The sequence below is a fragment of the Odontomachus brunneus genome, unplaced genomic scaffold (assembly GCF_010583005.1).
Source record: "Odontomachus brunneus isolate Ranch 3 - 2012 unplaced genomic scaffold, Obru_v1 Obru_scaffold_004, whole genome shotgun sequence".
In the NCBI taxonomy this organism is placed as follows: domain Eukaryota; kingdom Metazoa; phylum Arthropoda; class Insecta; order Hymenoptera; family Formicidae; genus Odontomachus; species Odontomachus brunneus.
This window is the reverse complement of record NW_022639454.1, coordinates 2,353,568-2,375,361: the sequence shown is the minus strand read 5'-3', so window position 1 is coordinate 2,375,361 and position 21,794 is coordinate 2,353,568. Positions and strand designations below refer to the sequence as shown.

At 41.2% G+C, this 21,794-nt stretch overlaps 3 protein-coding genes and 2 long non-coding RNA genes across 5 annotated transcripts in view; 3 read left to right on the top strand and 2 right to left on the bottom strand.

Moving 5' to 3' along the window:
• LOC116845899 (zinc finger protein 271-like) overlaps positions 1-4,256 on the top strand; it is a 10,333-nt gene extending 6,077 nt beyond the window's left edge. Inside the window, exons 3-6 of the mRNA XM_032819130.1 lie at positions 1,037-1,975; positions 2,395-2,481; positions 2,985-3,383; positions 3,758-4,256. Coding sequence (XP_032675021.1) covers positions 1,037-1,975; positions 2,395-2,481; positions 2,985-3,383; positions 3,758-4,256 — 1,924 coding nt within the window. The remainder of the gene's footprint in view (positions 1-1,036; positions 1,976-2,394; positions 2,482-2,984; positions 3,384-3,757) is intronic.
• A 420-nt stretch (positions 4,257-4,676) lies between these two features.
• LOC116847293 (F-box only protein 39-like) lies at positions 4,677-7,471 on the bottom strand. The gene is made up of 7 exons (XM_032822147.1): positions 7,280-7,471; positions 6,532-6,764; positions 6,260-6,424; positions 5,820-6,046; positions 5,524-5,682; positions 5,138-5,302; positions 4,677-5,071 (listed from the first exon to the last, which is right to left on the bottom strand). The coding sequence occupies exons 1-7, from the start codon at positions 7,469-7,471 to the stop codon at positions 4,920-4,922; spliced, it is 1,293 nt and encodes a 430-aa protein (XP_032678038.1). The 3' UTR covers positions 4,677-4,919.
• Positions 7,472-8,703: 1,232 nt separating this feature from the next.
• LOC116847353 (short-chain-enoyl-CoA hydratase-like) lies at positions 8,704-11,271 on the top strand. Its single transcript, XM_032822279.1, has 4 exons — positions 8,704-9,122; positions 9,228-9,481; positions 9,969-10,263; positions 10,360-11,271. Exons 1-4 carry the CDS (start codon positions 9,011-9,013, stop codon positions 10,635-10,637), a joined length of 939 nt encoding a protein of 312 aa, XP_032678170.1. The 5' UTR covers positions 8,704-9,010; the 3' UTR covers positions 10,638-11,271.
• A 4,892-nt stretch (positions 11,272-16,163) lies between these two features.
• Positions 16,164-18,501, bottom strand: LOC116847394. Its single transcript, XR_004378754.1, has 3 exons — positions 18,407-18,501; positions 17,522-17,650; positions 16,164-16,297 (listed from the first exon to the last, which is right to left on the bottom strand). It is a non-coding gene; the product is annotated as an uncharacterized LOC116847394 (long non-coding RNA).
• A 1,269-nt stretch (positions 18,502-19,770) lies between these two features.
• LOC116847383 lies at positions 19,771-21,417 on the top strand. Its single transcript, XR_004378751.1, has 3 exons — positions 19,771-19,858; positions 19,998-20,205; positions 20,299-21,417. It is a non-coding gene; the product is annotated as an uncharacterized LOC116847383 (long non-coding RNA).
• Positions 21,418-21,794: the final 377 nt, after the last annotated feature.

The following is a 21,794-nucleotide window of genomic DNA, read 5'->3' as shown; positions in this document are numbered from 1 at the left end:
GCACACGGCCGTTGTCAAAAAAACGTGTTTTTAAAAAGTTGCTCCGGGGCTTGCAAAATATCTTGAAGAGTTTTGATCCTGCAAAAAAAAAAAATTCTTCTTAAACTACATGAAAATGTCTAGAGAATATCGTACAGAATTTTGAAAATATTGATTTTTGAAAAAATGGCAAGCTTTTGAAAAAAAGTCGATTTTTTTCGCAAAAAAATGAGTTTTTTGTTAATAACTTTTATAATTTTTAATATTTGGCAAAATCCGTACGACATTCTCTGCGAAATCTAATTAAGAAGCTATAGTTAAAATTTGAACTCAATCGGATAAAAATTGAGAGAGTTATCTTGCAAGCCAATTTGAAAAACATAGTTTTTAGATAATCGCGTTTAATCTGAATTCTATGCTTTAAACTTGAAAATTTATATAAAAAAAATTTTTACCATTAGTCAGCAATGCCAGCACCATATAAATTGCCTTCCAAGTTTATATTTGTTTTATCTTCCAATTTTTTCAGCGATATTTGATATTTTGAAAAAATTACAGTGGCATAAGGCCTTAATATGTTATACGGAGGTAAAAAGATAAGAAAGTATAAAAAAATTATTGCATTACTGGACAGGACATGATTTTTAGAACGTGCTTAATAATTTATTATATAGACATGGTGCTCCAACATAAACTAATTGGCTTGAATTTAACAGTCTCATGTATTGTATAATTACACTGTTATCACTAATGTTTCTTGTAACGTCTAGTTGTTTTAAAACGTTATCCGACGAAGGGAATGATAGGAGGTAGCTTATAGAACGATACGTTATATATATAATACTTTTATATGTATATATATATGTGTATATATATATATATATATATATATATATATAAAAGTATTAATTAATAAGTTAATTATTAACATAAATTAAATCAAATAATTAGAATAAATAAATAATTAAAGATCACAATTAAAATGGTAACGTTTTAATGAGTCTACCTCCGGCGAGAATTTGTCCCAATATTTTACTACGACTCTTTTTCGTTTCAGACAACGACGAGGCAAGACGCGCGCCGTGCACCAGTGCGTCAAGTGCGGCGCCTGCTTTCGGCACACGAGGAAGCTTGTGGAGCACCTGAAGAATTTGCACAACATCGACCGCGCCTTCAGCTGCGACGAGTGCGACAAGACGTTCCGCAGCCCGATGAACATAGCCCGCCACAAACTGATCCACACGGGACTAAAGGTGTTCGTCTGCGAGCTCTGCGACTACAGCACCAATCAGAAGTCCAATCTGGAGTGCCATCGTCGTCGGCACGCGCAGGACTACAGTTTCAAGTGCGAGACTTGCGAGCGAAGTTTCTACCACAAGACCGAGTACCTGGAGCACGAGAACGCGCACACCAACAAGAATCTCTATCGCTGCGAGCACTGCCACAAGTGCTACCTCTACAAGAAGAACCTGTTGGTACACATGGCGACGCAGCACGCTGCCAGCAAGCAAACTGGCCCGGCCGGCGCGAAAAGCAACGCGCGTGCGAAGCATGCGTGCAAGCTCTGCCCGGAGAGATTCGTCTACAAGAGGCTGCTGCGGCAGCACATGAAGAATCAGCATGGACTCTCAAGTCCGACCACTAAGTATCTGTGCGACGTGTGCGGCGCGGAGCTGTCGTCCCAACGACGATTAACCGTGCACAAACGCGCTCACACGGGCGAGAAGGTCTTCGAGTGTGACATATGCGACAAGAAATTCGCCAGCAAAGAGAACCTGAGCATCCACAAGCGGACACACACCGGTGAACGTCCGCATGTCTGCCCGCATTGCGGCAAGAGCTTCGCGCAGAGGACGCCGTTGGTGTTGCACTTGCGTTTTCATTCGGGCGAGAGGCCGTATCAGTGCCCCGACTGCGGTAAGGGCTTCGTGTCCAATTCTTCCGTCAAGAGACACCGAAAAATGCACAAGAAAGCTGTCACCGCGCAACCGAAGACGTGAAAAGACGAACCAGTTGATCAATTGTTCATATAGATCTAAAAGCTACATTAAAATGTGCACATGATATCACAAAAAAAAAAAATATATATATATATTGCAAGCATCTTTTTATTATTTTAATCAGTATTTAAAAAATATGGCAACTTGCTCTGCGGTCTTCCCTGTGTGATTGTAATCTCTTGTAATCGATCTTTGTAAATAAAGGAATACATTTATTTAACTAATTGACATTCTGTTATAATATGGAACAGGTTGTTTCGTTAAAATAAAAAAAAATTCCGTTCACAAGCGTCGTGGTGTTGTCGGTCACAGAATACGACTTGCCGAGATTCTTTCGGGCATAAAAGATCCCAAAAATAGAATTACTTTCATGTCTCTGTGATGTTGTGTCAATAACTTGTCTCAATTATTGCAGCCGACCGACCAATAATCACAATGAGCTTTCCAGCTGCGCCGATGCGGAAGCGACAAACGAGACTTCCTTGTCTGATCTTCGACAGAAGTGAGTTGCATGTTATTTATGTTTCTTGCGGAGAGACGTTTCATTGAGTTGCGATTATCATGAGTTATAAACTATTATTTAGCATATTAGATCGTTAACGAGAGGATGTCTAAAGTGACATTCAGGTGATGCATTTTGTCCAATCATAATCTGCATTAAATCCAACAGAATGTCTTCGTTCTTCCAACTTCATGTGTGTCAAATGTGTGTCGATTTTTAATTATAAACCTTTTGACTTCGTATTTTCTTGTTAAATTCTACCCGATTAATTATTTTTGTTAACATCCATTTGATTCTACTGAGGAGAAGCTGCAATAGACCAAAATGTTGGAATTGATTGGATTTAATAATAAACAAATTTATAATCGTTCGAATACACAGACAAGAGCGTTGGCTTTGATAGGCTGGATGCCAGTCTTGTAGATCAAATGACTCGGCCCAGTTCGGTTGGCGCAGAGAGAACGGTCCGTTACGGAAATGTGTGTCGTTTCGCATGCTTACAGACTCGAGAGCATCGCCAAGACCTGCGAAATGTGCCAGGAGAAATTTTACTTCGTCTCCAGGCTGGTCGCGCATCTGCGGACTGTACACGGTATTACCCGGCCCTTCAAGTGCGCCAACTGTGACAAGAGTTACCCTCAGCAGTTCATATTGAACGCTCACGTGAAGAAGTCGCACATGCCGAAGACAGTGCCGTGCAACGAGTGCAGCTTTATGGGTGTGAGCGCGACTGACGTGGAGAAACACCGGAAACAGGTCCATCGCGCCTTGAAGTTTACTTGCGAGATTTGCAGCAAGAACTTCGACGACAAGGACGCTCTGGTCACGCACACGACGATGCACGACTTCATGCAGTATCAGCGATGCGGCGCATGCGACAGTGTCTTCAATGACGTGTCCAGGTATGTCCCCTCTTCTAATTACTGACACTTGCTGCAGCTTAGCTTAATAAATAAAACATAAATAAAATTAGCTTAAATAAAATAATAAAGTTTTATTTAAATTGACCAACACTCTCAGACCTAAGTTTAGAGTTAGATCAACTAGTTTCTCAGTTGAATTATATGATATATGTGACATTATACTTATAATAGCGGCCCAAGTAAAAAACTAATATCTAACTCAAAATTTAAACATCTCATTTGAGACTAGTTTCAAATAACGACTATTGATATGGACCTAAATTCGTTCATAAACTATATGTCACTTAATAATGATTACTGTGCGGATTATTATGATAAAAAAAGAGATAAAAACAAATATGTCATATGTATAGCTTGAAGGAACACAATCGTCTGCAACATTACGACTCTGCGACGGCGGCTAAGAAGAAGAAACCCGTGAGCGAACACAAGTGCGACGTTTGCGACAAGGTGTACAAGTACAAATTGATGTTGAAGCAGCACCAGGCGAAGGCACACGGCGACCCCAGCTGCGAAGGACGCAGGTACCTCTGCGCGTTCTGTGGTAAGGAACTGAAAACCGCGAAGGGCCTCGAGATCCACAACAGGTCACACACCGGCGAGAAGCCGTACACCTGCGAAGTATGCGGCAAGTGCTTCGCCTGTGAGACGCTGTTGAGGACCCACAGCGTCACTCACACCGGAGAACGCAAGTATTCGTGCGATCAGTGCGGCAAGACGTTCACGCAGAGGTCCACGTTGGTCGTTCACAAGCGATATCACACGGGCGAACGACCGTACATTTGTCCGCAATGCGACAAAGGTTTTATCACGCGAACCGTTCTCAATAGTCATATATCGTCCTGTCATTGAGACAAGTCGATAGACTCAACATTACCGGACTATGCAAAACGTTTGAGAAACGTCGTGTAAATGCTTCAAGCGTGTTCTGACTTCTCGGACGTTTCATCAGCGTTACTTGGATGAACGGTAAGACAACTTGATCGGATCATAGGATCACTAGGTATGGTCAAAACAGCATTACTTTACGAATCGATCAATCGCAGTTGAAAATTTTAATATAATAGTCTTACGTTCCAATATTAATTAAACAATTAAATAATTGTTGAATGCGATCGGCCGATTTAATCGTTTAAGTTTCACTTTTGATACTTCTTCCATGTCCCTAACATGACCAAAAGTTCGAGAATAAAAACTGACAAGAACGAACTTCTCTTCTCATATCTCAGAACTATAGATAGGCAAATGTATTTTGTTATCTTAGTGATAGAAACAGAGTGATGATAAAAGTGGCAAAAGTCTCCCATTTTAAATACTAGCAACATATGGTTTGTCAATCGTAAATAATTGCACAACGCGATGCATATTATATTCTTATATTATATTTTCGAATAAAAAAGAATTTTTTAATTTTCTTTTAAATACAAGTCGCGAGCTATAAAAATACATAAGATTCTTTGGTAAGACGTTAATGGAAGACGTATCGCCCGGTGCAACGACAACGACAACGAATCGTCAGTAAAAGAATAAAATCGAGGTGGGATCTTCGAGCCGGAAGTCGACTCCTTGCTCGTGCATCTTGCGGTCGTATTGATAATTGATGTCGTTCAGTATGGCGCGATTTTGGATGTTGATGTCCCGAGGCTTCACGTGTATTGTTTTGAAACCTACGATTACATTTCTCTTGGTTTCGTGTTCACCGCTGATGCAACGCGGCTGTTCCTCTAACTTACGTGTTTTGTGTTCGGCTTGAAGCTGACATATTTCGCGCAAGGTATCGAGGCTCCTTATAATCCCATCGTACTGCAATCTCATCAGGCGCTTGCAACGCACCAACATGGACACCAATAAATCGTCCAGGGATTCGCGATTATTTCTGAGTTGCAGCATCACCTCGACTGTGAAAGGAAAGCCTTCTAGACGCCGGATTATCACGATTATTATTATACAATTAGCATTCTCTTTTAATCAATCTATCCCGGCAGATGCGAATCTGATTTCGTCGCTAAACTACGATTATTGCAATAATTCCTGCCCGCGATAAAAAATCGAATGACAAATTCAACGGCACCGACGAGTTCGTCGTTCGCGCGGATGAGTCGGCGAATCACGAGAATACCTAACGTGTTCGTGTATTGAGTAATCAGTAGGTCGATCGTGCTCCTGAAGTTCCGCGATCTGCTTTGATCCCATACGTGACCGCTGAACATGTGAAACTCGGCCAGAGGCACGCTAGGCAACAACAAGTAGTACATGTCCTCGTAGTGCGAGATGTTCACTGGAAATCAAACTTGAAAAGCTAAATGGCGCGATTAGTTGAGTAATAAATTGCGAATGTGTCTTCGCGCGGCTAATCTCGTTAGACGACTCGACAACCACGGCAACGCTTTGTTATTCGGCAACGCTTTGTTATACCTATCGTATAAGACACCGTTAAATCGGGACAAGTCGACGTCAAGTTGCGCCAAGCGGTGTCCGCCAACGTGTGCTGCCTGGAATCGGAGTCTCTCACGAATATGTGCAGGCTTTTCAGCGCCTTCGACGCACCGTTCGCGAGAACATAGAGAACGTGATTTGATAAAGCCGGGTAGTCCAATTTCAGCTGGCTCAACGAGTGAAAGCGGCTCAGCAGACCCAGGTATCTGCGAGGAACAATTCATTGCTCGTTATCACACAAGAAATAATAGTTATCAATGAATTTCTCAGTGTAATTAATAATTTCATATTTATACATTTAAATCATCTGTAATATTCATATGCGACATTTTATCGTTATTGATGAATTTCTCGATCGTCAAACGAGTTAAATTTTGGATCATTAGTTGTGCATTACTTCCGCGTCGCTGGACGCGTACCTCCGATTGTCGTGGGGAGTTTGCCACTCTTTGAAGGCGCCGCGCAGATCCAAGGAGGCCAAGTGCTCGCCCGACTCCTTGGCGAGCATCCCCAGCATACGCAAGACATCCGTCACACCGAAGTCGGCGTTCAGCAGGCACAGAGTCTCGAGATTGCGTTGACCGCTGCGGAATTGGAAGGGAAAGAGAGAGAAAAAAAGAGTTCCGTAATCTATATAGTTCTACGTGGTCTTTCGAGTGACGCGAGGTTGATGGAGGAATGATTTGATCACCGCAGAAAGCGCGCCAAGGCGCCGAGCAACGTTCCCCGGTTGTAGGCGAAGGCCCAATTCGTCAACGTCAGCTGTCGCAGCTGCACATCCTTAGTGCGGACGATCGCGAGAAAGCCGGCGCCGGCCGAGGCCGGAGCGCTGCATATGAGCTTGACGCGGTGCAGGGTCCTCGGGCAGATGTAGGGTCGCGAGAAGGCGAGCTCCAGGCTGCGCATATGTTGTCCGTACTTCGCCTGTGATGGAAGTTCAGCGATTAATCGACGCTGTCGCTCGTGTCTCGGCGCAACATCACGAGCGTGCAACGCGATAATAGACATTAGACGTTACCTAGACGCGAACTTCTGAAAGATCGGCTTCCAGGAATATAGAGTCTTTTAAAAATCTGTGCTGCCTGGATAGTAAGCAGTAGACGATTATAGTTAATGGACGATAGACAACAGTAGACGTTTTCTAGACAGCGCGAATTCCTAAAAAACGGACTGTTCCAAGAACAGTAGGACGTATTCAAGATGTCTTTTAGGAGTTTGTGCTATTTGGGTAGTACCTAGTAAACGACAGTAAATGAAAGTAAGCAACACGCTCGATTATCAAAGGTTGCGCCTGTTAAAAACGAAATCAGGAAATTGACATCAGGAAAGTATTTCAGGGTTCTATATCTTCCAGTATTTCTTGCATTCTAGCTTTACTAGCGCTACTTGATTAAAATGCACTCTCGAGAAGAGGATAGCAGTATGGAGAACGCTCTTACGGTCAATATCGCTGCGGGTGGAAAGTCGTCGCGCAGGTCGCGATCGATGACGACCGTGACAGTTCGCCAGAGCACCGGCGAGGACAGCGCGCGATTCCATGCTCGGCAGACTTCACCGACGCTGGCGCGATCGGCGTGATCGAGGTGACCGAATATCTGCGTCAGTATCAGCTCCGGTAGCTGATCCCACATCTCCCGGCTTCAACTTGGCCCGTCCTCATCTCTTCCTCGAGGCGGTCGTCGGCCTGAATTCCGCGTATTTGCCGTGTGCGCTTGTCGGATCCTGTCGGCAGAGTCGACCGCTCGTTGTTAGAAAACGCGATCGATCGAGAAAGACCGGGTTGAAGTGCGTCTCGAGACGCTTAATAATAATCGGCACAAAAGCTTCAATTTCAAGAGGCTGAAATGATGTTATTCTAGAGTTAAAGAACTCCATTCTGTGTTCCAAACTAGTGTAACTTCACGTGTTAGTACTGTTATGTCAATCAATGTATTTTATATTTATATTTAATATTTAATAATCACTAGAACAATATATGTGCGCGCTATATATCTAATAAAAAACAATAAAAATTATAAAATAATAATAAAATAAAAATTAAATTAAATTAAAATATATTTTAATTAATTAATAATTATAGGGAGAGACAGGGAGAGACAGAAGAGGCAGAGAAAGACAGGGAAAGATAGGAGAGGCAGAAAGAGATAGGGAGAGACAGGGAGAGACATGTCTCTTCTGGAAAAGCGGCAACAATTAAATCTCTTACATATTTTTTTAGAGAGGATGATAAGAATAAAAATAATCATGATAAGAATCATTTTATATTTAATAATTACGTTTTATACGAGTTTTATGTTTTTTTAATTTCAAACACCATTTATATTTTATTTTCAATATTTATCTTCTCTTTATTTTTCTCACTCCATTGTGAAAAAGAGGCTTCAACGCTTCGATATATTCCAATTCGAGGTTTTACACTTTTTTTAAAGGAATTGGTATGTAACGAATCAATTAATTACGATCAGAGTTACATGAACGAAGATTATTTACATTTTAACGATATTAAGCAATAAATCATTCAAAATTTATCGTTTTCTCGTCCCCGAAATGCACATAATAGTCCTATAAGAAACCTACACTGCGTCCTACAATAATATAACTTCATAGATTAAGATTATCGTGTCGATTTGGCTTATTGAAGCATGGCGTATTAATCAATTACGATTAGTTTTATTAGTTTCGTCCAATAATTCGCTTTCTAATAGCGTAGAGCGATAAATTTTTTAGAAACTCTCACTCTGCGCGAGTCTAGAGGTTTCAAAGACATATTTTGAATACTATCGATTGTTGCGTGCATCTACGATTTGATGTATCGATTCCTCGTCTCGAGACTCAATCGATACATTTCAGCTGACGCCGGCCCGGCTGCTCTCTCTCGAGTCCCGGTCTAACCTCTGTCATGATAAGACGTAAACAAGTTCGGATTTTGTGATTTTTTGGAACGTGCCTTGGAATTTTCCAAGACTTTGCTCTCAAAATATATCATAAATCGGAATAATGGCGTTGGGGCATAACTCTTAGAGAGGCTGGAGCCAAATATTGAAGTTGAAGTTCTGACAAAATTCACGCGTCGTTCGTATAGGAGATTGCCGAGATTATGTCGCATAGTTTAAGGATTTAATAGGATTTTGTAAAATAATCTATCATAGGAGAGATCATCAGTGCGAAGAATGCATCCTCTGAGAAAGTTGTCTGGTTTGTTTGCACGAACGCTGAGGCACAATGTGCGGCGAGCTCTAACCTCTCAACCGGACGCGAATGCGAATGCCAAGAAGGATAAAGGTGATATTGTTTGAGATCTTGAAGAAAAGATTTGCGGAGATATATATTTAAAGTATGTGTAATATGTTTTGCGGCCGGAATCATCGATAATGCATGTCATTCCAGAAAAAACAATAGTGGTAGATCAAATCGGCAAAGTCACCATGATCGGTATCAACCGGCCGGAAAAGCAGAATTCCCTGAATACTACGACCGCGCAGTTACTGTCGGAAGTACTGGACGAATTTGAAAATAACGAGGAGACGTCGGTGGCGGTGTTGCACGGGATAGGAGGCAACTTTTGCGCCGGTTACGACCTTCATGAGATCGCGAACTACGACGGCGAGTGTGAAGATGGTATTCCACACTTTGGACCATTGGTACGTTCATAATATATACGAGTACGTTGAGAAAACACAACGATCGTGTAACCAATGAGTAATTATCGCCCTTGATCGAGATATTCTTTTCTATTCTGCCAATATTCTTCTAGCAGAATATTCCAACAGCAGTGAGCGCTCACTCAATTGTTGTGTTTCCTAAACGCAGCCCATATTGCCTGCATACTTGAAGTCTGTTTCTAGGTCTGTTTTCTATTGATAAACTAGCTTCACTAACTTGCATTAGTTTTCCTTTCCTCTCTCTTCTACCAAGCCTCAACTGCCTATCCATTCTCAAGTTCCATAAGTGCAGCGAGTTCAGCAATAGAGAACAAGCCTTTGACCTGACGTATACTTGTGCAATAAGTTAGAGTAAAATAAATATATTTTAACTTATTACATCAGTGTATACCAGTACAGGAAGTTTTTTGAGAAAAAACAGAACTTTATTTTATAATAATAAATGTTTCTCTAATTGTATGTGTAGGCAAACAGAACTGAATTGTCCAAAAAACCACTGGTGGCATGTTTGTCTGGATACACAGTTGGCATAGGTTTTGAACTGGCGTTGATGTGTGACCTGAGGGTCACAGAAGAGACAGCAATGGTTGGTTTCTTGAACAGACGTTTCGGTGTTCCAATCTTATGCGGAGGCACTGTCCGTTTACCCGCCATGATCGGATATTCCAGAGCTATGGAACTCATATTGACAGGAAGGCTGGTCACTGCAGAAGAAATGTTGAATTGGGGTATTGCGAACAAAGTGACTGCCTGTGGTGCAGGTTGGTGCTGAATGGAATTTACTATGGAAGCTGTAAGAAGCTCAAGGAGGGAGAAAACTTGGACTTATAAATACTCTCATTTTGATTGTTTGCCAGCTTTAGGTGTGTCTGTGAATTTGGCGAACTGCCTGATAAAATTCCCACCGAAGACTTTGCTCGCAGATCGCGCGTCAGCACACTTCGCTACTTTCTCAGCGAAACAGATGGACGAGGCGCTGCAGTTCGAGAAGGATAACGCGTCGCATTTGGTGTTTGAGGAGGGTGTCACGGGCGCCAAAAAATTCGTCGAAGAGGGAATAGGAAAGCACGGGAAGTTCTACAATATCAAGGCTATTGATAAGAATATAAGAGAGCTTGATAAGACTTTACTCTAGACGAAAATTTCGGTTTAAGTTCACATGTACATGATATGACATTTGAGGGTTTCGCGGTGTCCACGAATATTAGATTTGGTTTCCGGGTTTGAGCTGCGTGGATTCTTCTTTGATTCCGCTACCACACGATCTGGCTAGATCCGACCAGATAGTGTGGTAGCGGAGTCAAAGAAGAATCTACGCGTCTCAAACCCGGAAACCAAATCTAATAATGTACGTTCGATGTAATATTTATAGTTCAAAGTATTTTAAGTTGAGTTAATTCGTAAAAATAGACTAATCATGATACGTTCGATGTAATATTTATAGTTCAAAGTATTTTAAGTTGAGTTAATTCGTAAAAATAGACTAATCATGATACGTTCGATGTAATATTTATAGTTCAAAGTATTTTAAGTTGAGTTAATTCGTAAAAATAGACTAATCATGATACGTTCGATGTAATATTTATAGTTCAAAGTATTTTAAGTTGAGTTAATTTACAAAAATATACTTATTTAATAAATTTGTCTTGTTTCAACAATTATTGATTATTTTGCATAACAACGCTGTCAATCATGCAAAATCCAACAAGCTGTAACCTCTATGAAAATAAAGATTGTGAGATGGTTCAAGAAAAATTTTACAATTAAAAGTCTCGAGTATTCATTAGGAACGTGTCCGTGAGATACAAGACAATCTTTTATACATTTTTGTAGTTTTGTAAAATAAGAATGAGAAAGTACGAAAGCAGCACGGAGTAGAACCACAAAATTAGAATGTTACCTGTTACCCATTGAGAAGAACGGACATTGTTCTTATGGCTCCTGCACACAGAACGCGGCAACGCCTGCCGCGCGGCGGAAGTCCACGCGACAGCCAATCAATATGTTGCTTTTCCGTAGGAACTAGAAGGTTATTACGGAAGGCAACATATTGATTGGCTGTCGCGCGAACTTCCGCCGCGCGGCAAGCATTACCGCGTCCTGTGTGCAGGAGCCATTACGCTTCTCTCTGACAAGCTGTTAACCAACTTCGATCGGGTCTATTAGACCCGTTACTTTTTATTAGTTCCAAAGTTTCTGCTAGAAGCCGCCACCATCTTCATCGGAGAATCGAGATCGTAGTACGCGTTTTCTTTACCTTGTTACTAGATTTAAGGTTACAACTTATATTCTATTAATACTGTATATTACTCCTAAGAAAAATGTATTCATTTTCAAATTTGTATTATGTAAGGATCGGATAAGCTTAGCACCTAGACTCGTGCACTTTTTGTACATCTTTTATTTCTAATAAAAAAAAAAAAAAAAAAACGAGATCGTAGTACGACTCAACGACAAATCAACCGTACTGTTTTCACTTTAGGTAGCGAAAGAGTCAATAATAAGGCAGATTAATCTTTATATTTAACCAATATGACACAAAAAGAAATTGATTATATTAATTTATATTTAATTATATTAATTCATTTATTAATTTATGTATTTAAAAAAAGAGATATTTTTAATTTATTGAGATTTATGGACATATATGTTGACGTTATTTCGGCCAGGAAAAACGCTTTAATATAAATTTCTTTAACGTAAAGAACTTAGCTGAAAGGAACAAAACTTTATTCGTTAGATTTATTTAAATGATTGTTGTTTTTCAAAGTAGATTTAATAGACAAAGCTTTCCGCGATGGTCTTTGCGTTTTCGTCATAATATCGCAATATCTCTTGGCCGCTTTCGCTGTTAAGAGCGGTGTGAGATTGATCATCTGGCCATTTTCATCACCTGAAAGACATTTCGCGTAATTATAATACGTTAATATTAATCGCATCGCTCACGTTGAAAGGTGACAATGAAATATGTTAAGTTTGGCTGAAGAACATCCGTTCCCCGCGTGTCAGGCTCGTAGAAGGACACATTTTTTAATTGGCAATTTATTTCGTCGCATAAATCGAATTCGCCTACAAAAAAAAAAACAAAATATTATTATTCTTTCAATCAATACACACACGTGTCTAACAACTCCAAGGGTTCCAGTTCACTGTTTACACGTGTCGCTCAGTCGCGCGGCTTTTCTTATGTAGTCGAGCACCATCCTAATCGGACAATTTACATTCACCAGCATCTCTCTGTCCGCACCTGCCGCTTCCAAAGCTTCGATGTCGTCACTTCTCGGCGTATCTTCTGCAACCACGTGTGATGCAGATACTAATTATAACACCCGCGCGATATCAATTATAGCACATTTTAATTGTGATAATCGGAATTCCTACCGATATGCTTAATCCTCACGATAGTCGTCATGTCAAGTGTCAGCGAAATTATAAATACGACAGATAATTCGCGCGTTCCTCTCTTCTCTTTTGTTTCTACCAAAATGCACCGATAATCGACGTGCACGCGGTTGCAAAATCGCGAAATACGAATCCGACGGTAGTCGGTTCAAAGCGATGTTTCGATAAAATTAATCAAGTATGCCGAATTCACAAAACGCAATAGAATATCCAAATATAGGAAAAAATGACAAATAAAAGCCTCTCTGCAATTATTAGTAGGCCATTATTATACCTATAAATATGATAAATATAAAATCAATAATAACCGAGTATATTTTTCAAATATAAATTATGACAACTAAGATATCCCAGATAGCACAGGGAATAAAAAAAAATGTAAAAAGAATTCAATCATATGTCACCAATTCTGAGTTTATTTTCAGATGCAAAAAGAACCCTTCAAAGTTCAGTTCAGTAAAAAGAATTCTTTTTGCACCTAAAAATGAATTCAGAATTGGTGACATACGACTGAATTTTTTTTTAAGTGCTATCTGGGATGATAGCAATTAATCATCACATCTTTTAGTAAGGAACGAACATGTTTCGAAAACATAATTCTCTTCAATAATTGTACAATAACGTCAACGATAAAAAATGATATCAGCTACAAAAGTATCAACAATCAACAAATAACTGAAGCGTACAATAAATAAAAAAATATCAATGTTGGTTGTTAATCGGTTACTGATCGATTGTCGAGACCGTCTTTAAATTTCCTATAAACTAAGCGACACAAGTGAACAGTAAACTGAAATAAATTCTTGAAACTGTTAGATACATTTGCGTGTCGATTGGAAAAAAGAAGTGAAAACTAATTTAATTCTTTACCACAATATATAATGGTTGCGCACTAATAACTGCGTTGAGACTCCTACTTGTCGTTCCTTCCTACGTTTAGATTCGTTTTCCACAGGGCCGCACTCAAGGTTTGTAATCAGAGCACCCGAGGAGGAACGTCCGGCAGAAGAAGATCATCCACTGCTTATCCATATCCGATTGCGTGCGGGGGGATGACGATTATTCACGCGACGACGCGATCCTCCGTCGTTGCGGTCTTCTCTCTTGCGCAACCTCGGTTTCCCTCGGCGGCCACGGAGGATTCAAAAAGCGCCGCGTCTCCCTTCGTTGGAATTCCAAATAATTCTGGAATTTCATATTCGCAAGTTAAATTACAACGGCCGTGCGGGCTTAATTGGCGAAAGTAATGCGAGCCGGCTGGCCAACCACCGTCAAGTCTGTTAAAGCCGTGTGGCGAAACGAGTGCAGGTGGCGGCGGTGTATTGTTACGCAATCGCCGCGTGTCCCCTCTTCTCCGCAGCCGCCACGTCCTCCTCGTAACCAGGAGTCAGGACGAGGGTCCCCGCGGTGGTAACCAGAGGCTCTCCCCACCAACAAGCGCCCTCCCTTCCTCCCTCCCTCCTGGTACAGAGCCCGGTGAATGTTGCGCTCGCTTTACCAGCGCTAATGCGTGCTTCTTTCTTCGCTCCGTCTCTCCTCACTCGCGGAGTGCGGGAGTCACCTCGAGAGAGTCCTGGTTAAAGAGTCCCCGCGCGTCGGGGGGAGTCAACATCCTTTGCACTTGACAGATGTGCAACGACGGCGCGATACACCAACCGCTATCCTTTGTCACAATCGATTGAGAAACACCGTGAAATGATCCGCGCGCTCAACGGCGCTACTTATTCATACAGGCCGCTTTTAGAACCGATATGAGACCCAAAGTCGTCGTCGTCGATTGCGCTGTTTCTCGAGTTTCATCAGAAATGTTGAAATCAGCTCTAAAACTTGCGAGATATATAGTTATTTTTAGATTTATATTAAAAGAATGAAAGCCATACCGTTCTCGCCGCAGTGCTCGTCGAATTTTCTGTTTCTGGGAACAATCCCAGAAACAGAGGAATCTCAGAACTAGCTCGTTTAGATCTAGATTCAAAGCCCGGAAGGCACTGTCGCGATGTCTCTCGAATTTTCCAAGACATTTCGAAAAGGGAACGCCGCTACAGCAAAGGATTGACATTCAAATCGCCGGAGAAACATTTACCCGGTCCGGAGTCTGCGACTTGTTGCCGCGTCTGTTTATGCGCGTACACACGCCCCGGTAGTTCTAAATTCTCGACATACGATTGCAATTCCACGGCGACGACGACGACGACCTATATCCGAGGGAAAAGTGAGAGTCAACGAGGCGACTCCCGGAGGCACGCGCGCGCATACGAGCGTTCGTCATCCTTCCCGTCAGCTGTCGAGAGCGACGCAAGAGCGAGAGACGCTTGTACCTGCATTTCTTTGTGATCGGCCGCGCTTAATACATGGCATTTAAGGCAAACGCAGACAGTCAGGCCTTTCACGAATCTCCATTGTGCCTGACGATCTATTATTATCAGCGGCTCAACCGTGGAGGAAAGTTCTACCTTTTGCGCGAGAGCCGGGGCTCCGAGAGGAGGATGCATTCTTCTCCTCCGTCTCAGCGTTGCGGAAACCACGCTGATGCGCTACCATCATCGACCTCTCGTCGAGTCCTACCTGGTCTTGATATGTATATCGCGATACGATATTGCGAGAACACTGAGACGTTTTGCGACGCGGAACGCCGGCGAAACGCGCTCTCCGATGAGGACTCCAATAATATACTCGGGAACGTCTCTTTTTCTCTTTCTCTCTCTCTTTCATCTGAGAAGCGAAATCTCGTCGAGAAATTAAAATAACATTGCGTCGGTGGTCCTGGGAAAGAAATCTCTTGCCAGTCAGGTGTTATTTGCGCGAATAAGTGCCCCTTAGAAAAGAAAAAACTAAGAAAAGAATGGAAAAGGGGACCATGCCCGCGCATAACCGTCCTTTATGCGAGTGTGATGTGCCAGCGTTCGCTCATTCTATACCTCGTGCCATGATCGTATCTGCGACGCACTTAACCATTACGTTTTACGAGATGGATGAATATAAAGTATCTCTGCGCCCCTCTCCATTTCCAACCTCCTTTATGTCCTCAACAGCAACAGGTTATATCGTCTCGCTCTTCTGGACGACGACGACGACGACGACAACAACGATGAGGAATATTTTCTCCCACTTGCGTTCACGTGCGCGCAAACAGGACCTGCGTCCAATATATCCGTGAAATTTATTACGGATGCTCGCGGCATCGTGCGGCCGTCCCGCTCGATCGACGTAGTCGTTTGCGATGACATAAAACAGTGTTTCCCAGCTGCTGTCCAAAGGAGATACGACTCGGACAAAGGTCTTCTTCGGGAAAAGCGTCGGAGGAAACGATGTTGATTCGTTTGGCGATTTTTTAGATCAGGCGATTTTTCTTGGCGCTCTTAATTGCTCGAATTTGCATTTGCAGCAAAAGTCCTGCGACAGAAAAGTATGATTTTGTTTAGGACTACTGACTACTCGTTGCAGAACTTTGAACTGATGACGTTAGAAGCGAGGAAACGCATGTTTAAAATGAGAAGATGTTTGTATGATTCATTAAACAAGAAAAACAAAAAAGATAATTTTCTTAGCCACAATTTACAGAAATTCTTTCTCCACGTGATTACAATTACAAATACCAAACATTTTTTTTCAATGCGTGTAATTGTAAAATATTTTGAAAACTATTTCTTTTCCTTGACAGTTAATAAATAGCTGTAAAATTAACGTGTTATGTCACCTTTAACTTTCCACTTTACGGCTATTTATTGACTGCCAAGGGAAAAGAATTTTGCAAATATTCTCAGGCGATCTGAAGTATTCTTTCACATAAGTATCCTTTTATTTGGAACTTTTAAGTGGCACGTAAGAATTTTCAGCGTGTCATTTCTCGCTTGTAACGTCGCGACCCGATATAGCCGCGACGAGTATCCTGGAGCTTTAATATTTGATATCAACATATTGTAATATAAAGTGCATTTCTATATTATTCCGAGCAGACTTCTCGAATTTAAAGAGCGACGCAGTATTCTGCATCGCGAAGGGATCAAGGATCTGCGAACCACTGGCACAAATCTCCTTTAGGCGCAGCACGCTGCTTGTGCGTAGCGCGAAACGTATAGAGACGTAACGCGCCTACGAAAGCGCGATGGTGCGTGCATTCGCAAACGAGACGGCTGGTTTATCTAAAAGCGAACTTTATTCTCGTAGTTGTCGTGGAAAGAAATGCGCGTATCCGGCTCTGAGTACAATAACAGTGTCCATTGAGATTTCTTTTGCGTGGAGCTGCGCTTGATCATAATACGCGCACAAATAATATCTCTTTCTCACCTACTCCCTCTTTCTTTCTCTCTCTCTCATTTTTAAATTCTGAAAAAGCGTCGCACTATAAGCATACCGCGATCATCTGGCGAGTATTCCCGTCGATGCACGCGCGCACGCATAACAATGCGTACAAAAAAGGGCATGAGCGCACAGAAAGCGCGTAAATATCTTTGCATTATGATTAAGTTCGGTTATGTCCGACGAGAAGTGTGGACACCAGAAATATTTTTATCGACAAACGCCCAGCACGTTAAGCCGACCGATAAACAGCTGGTTCTTTCAGACTCTCGGGCCCATATTAATAATCGTTATATTTGGAAAATTGAACGAACTTACAGTGAAGTTCGATTGCAATTATGCTGTCTCCGGATGGATATAATGTAGTCGCGTTCCGTCGCGTTGCTTCCAACAGGCTTCTTAAAAACTTCTTGAAACGGCAAATGGATGGCGCCCTCGCTATACTGGCTGTTAAGATTTGGCAAAAGGAGAATAAATGGTGAATTAAACATTTATTCGAAATCTCGTGAACATTTAAAAAAGCGTAGAATCTTAATGTGGACAAGAGACGAAGCGTGGTGGAAATATTTACCGCACAATGATCGTAAGACTGCGAACTATAAGGAGAAAATCATCTAAGTACACAACAGAGAGAAAACCTCTCTCTCTAAGAGAATGCACTATTGGCTTTAAAATTTTTGTGAAAATATACGGTGCCGATACTAAACCGAAAGGCAGGGCAAAAAGCTGATCTCGAAAGCGGAAACGCAAGTATTTCCTATCCTCTGGACAAATGGGCAATAGGAGATATGCATCCTCCAAGTCTATCGAAGCAAGAAAGTCTTCAGGAGATAGGAGACGAACCGCCGTCTTCCAGTCCTCGAGCTTGAAATGTGGAGCCTCTATAAACCTATTAAGGTTCTATAAATTGAGAATAAATCTCCAATCTCCTGAAGATTTCTCAATTATGAAAAAAGAGGATAGGAATTGACCTGCGCAGTCAGACACCGGTTCAATCGCTCCTTTTGTCAGCAGTCGAACGATTTCCTGCCCGCAAATCTCCTGCTCTTTCTTAGACATGCGCACAGTGGGTTTGGTGCACTGGAGCGATGGAGAATTAGTAAAGGGTAATCGGTACCCAGAAATGGCCTCCAGAATTACTTGATTCGTGGTAATGTCTCGCCATCGAGATAAGAAGCGCGCCAGCCTGTCGGCAAGGTTTACCTGTTCGTCGTCTATGTTCTCCTCGACCGAGATCTGGAACGATCGCGACGGCCGAATGGGGCTCGACGAATGTGTGACGACGCCTCTGGCCTCCGTATCGTCAAAGGCTTCATTAGAGCAGAGGCTCGGGGGAAGGAGCAACGTGTGGCGGATGCTTGAAGGGCTGCTGAACCCTCCGAGATATGGAGACAGAGGAGTTTTGACGATGTCCTTGCAAGACCTTTCCAGGGTGACCGCTTTTTTCACCTCTTTCCCAAAGGCTGCGCCGAAGAGAAGCGTTTTAGAAACAAAGAGGAATATATATGGAAGAACAAGAAGTCTCACGCAGAGAGTGGGCTATGGTTGGCCGAAGGACGGAGCTAATCAGTCTATAGCAATTAACAAAGGAAAATCTAATTCAGGGCACCCAGTTGTAGACTTTTGGTGAGAGATTTCCGATCAAGAGATCTGCGTTGATTTATATCAAGAATACTCGTCGCGCATGAAATAATTGTAATTATGTCTCTTTGCCGGACATTTATCCATATTTATAACTGTTATTAAAGGATTGATTTATATCTAACCTCTGATTATTAGTTTCCGATCTAAAGGAAGACGGAAATGATAAACACTCTCTCTCTCTCTCTCTCTCATATACTCACTTCGCCGACCCGAGGGAGGAGGATCCGAAGGAAAACGTGGGACTGGAAGGAGCCGAGACGGGTCGCCCGCACTTGCCAAAGATCGCCGTTTAAGTCGACACAAAAGGTAACGGATTTTTGACTTTCGATCTCGTAAGAAATGTGTCGTTCCAATCTCGGTTGCTGCTGTTCATCATTACAGCTCCGCTTCGTGACGCGTCGAGGAAAAATATGCTCCTTCAGCAATGGTAGATATACCTGCTACAATTGCATAATACTAATGTGATTTCCTGAAACAGATTTTGCGAGTAACTAAAATAAATATTGGCCATGGTATTCATTTGTATAGTAATTAAATATGTACTTCAAATATTTGTTAACTATCCACACTATTGATACATTAAAGCATTCAATGTATCTTTATTCCACTAAAGAAATAGTATAACTATATTGAATAGTAGAATTATATTGAGCTTCTCAGGATATGCCACTTGAGTAGTATCTATGTATTTATATACCACATGTAAAAGTTCGTACCATATATTACTGTGATTAAAAAGTATCAGGAATGGTCTATTTAAACTGCGCGCGTGCAAAATGTTTTTATGTTTTCACCAGATTGGTATGACTTTCATCGACATCTAGCTGCAATCCGTACGTTATTGTCTGTTTTTGTTTGCAAATAAACGCTTGTTTTGTAAAGCAATGCTGGCATTTCGCAAGATTTTCCTCGCGTGATATAACGTAACAGTCTACTATTGGCTATTGCACCACCTACGTATGCGAAGAAGGCCTCCTGTCGCAGAGGAAATCTCGCGAACTGCCAAAACGGGTACAAAGAATTTTTGCTCCGGCGATTAATTTTATCCTTCTTTGTTCCATGTGTTTCAGAGACTTACTTATGGATTGTCTGCACGTTCCGGATTCTAATAATATTATTGATTCATCTATTAATTCCTTAATCGTAACAGATACTGGTTACTCGCTCGAAACATACGCTCGAAAATATAAAGTACACAACGGAGATCGTCTCTTTGCCAGAAGAATGTAAACATCAAATTATAAGAAAAAGTGAGACGAACAATGAGACGGAGCAAGAGTATTACTGCGTGAAGGAAGTCACAAGAAAACAGAATCTCAACGAGGAAGGAATTGCCATAATAAGCGTGGATCATTTTCGTGAGTTTATTGAACATTCCATATAGAAGATTAGCATGCAAAAGCATAACAGAAAGTACAATTACTCACAGCAAATTATATTGTCACGACTAGATGTCTTATGGACTGAAGTATACCTGTCCGTACAAGATAAACAGAAAGGACAGCTTGAATAAATACATCAAACGGATGCATGAGATGACCTACGATGGATGCGTTCCATTTAACACTCGCAACGATGCGAGCCTCATTCTATCTTCGTTTAACATCTAATAAGTAACAAAAATAAAATGACGCTCGCGTCGTTGCGAGCGTTAAGTAGAACGCGCTCAATTACTAGTGTGACATATGCGTCAGGAAGTTCAGTACGACTTTCGATCTGAAGCGGCATAAGGTTGTGATCCATATTGACAGGCAAATAATAAATTGTGACGAGTGTGTTTGCGTTAGCAAGTGCCAAGAACCACTATATAACCACAAAAGAAGAAAACACTTCAAGTCAGAGTTTTTCTGCAAGATTTGTAAACGTTATTTCACAACCAAAGAAAATCTCGAGCAGCATGTCCAGAGACACAAAAATGTATACTGTACGGTTTACGGAAAACGTCAACAATGAAAGATAATTTGGAGAAGTACATGCGGCTACATATGGTTGAAAAATAAAAATTCTGGAATATGTACGGCAAGGCATACGCCCAGAGCAGTAGACTGTACAAGTACACGAAGAAACAAGTCCGCAATTATGACAATTTCTTAAAGAAAAAAGAAAAAAACATGATTGTGAACTTTCCGAAGCTCTGCGAGACGAAAGAAAGTGATCGTTTTGATCAAACAAAAGAAACAAGAGAAAGGAAGAAATAATCTGCTTTTATATGTGCAGTTTTCAACGAGAAAGCGTCATTTAAAACACATCAACAACAATCTTTACGTCGTCTTCTCAAGGAAGATCATCTTTCTACAAATATTATTACTGAATTTTGTACTTATTTTGTAATTAATTATAATACATAAGTGCATTATTTACTATAGAATTAATATAATATTTTTTTTGTGAAACACGATAAAACTTGATACAATAATAAAATTCCAATCGATATGTAAGGTATTTGCAAACTAGGAATAACACCTGAAAATATATTTGCCGCTCTTATCAAGAAAAGCCGATTCTGCGAGATTCGTTATCATTGTTATAACTCACTTTGTAATATCCACTAAATTTCTGTACTTGAAATATGCCGCATATAGAAAATAATTTGATATATATATATATATATATATATATATATATATATATATATATATATTGGGAGTACAAATAAGTCTCCGCCGTTTTTTTATTAAAAATTGGGCATTTATTGTGAAAGAACAGTACCTTATGTTTTATTCAAAGTATTGTCCATCGCTAGCCACTTTTTCCCATCTTTCTGGCAGCATACGGATACCGCGTCGGCAGAACGCTTCATCTTTTGAGGCTATCCACGAATCGACCCAATTTTTGGTATCTTCATATGATGTGAAGTGCTGCTTCAATCTTAATTGTTGGTTCAATATTTCTGTTCGCGCTGTCAATTTATTGCTTTGATTTTTTGTGAGCATGTTTATCTCCGCGG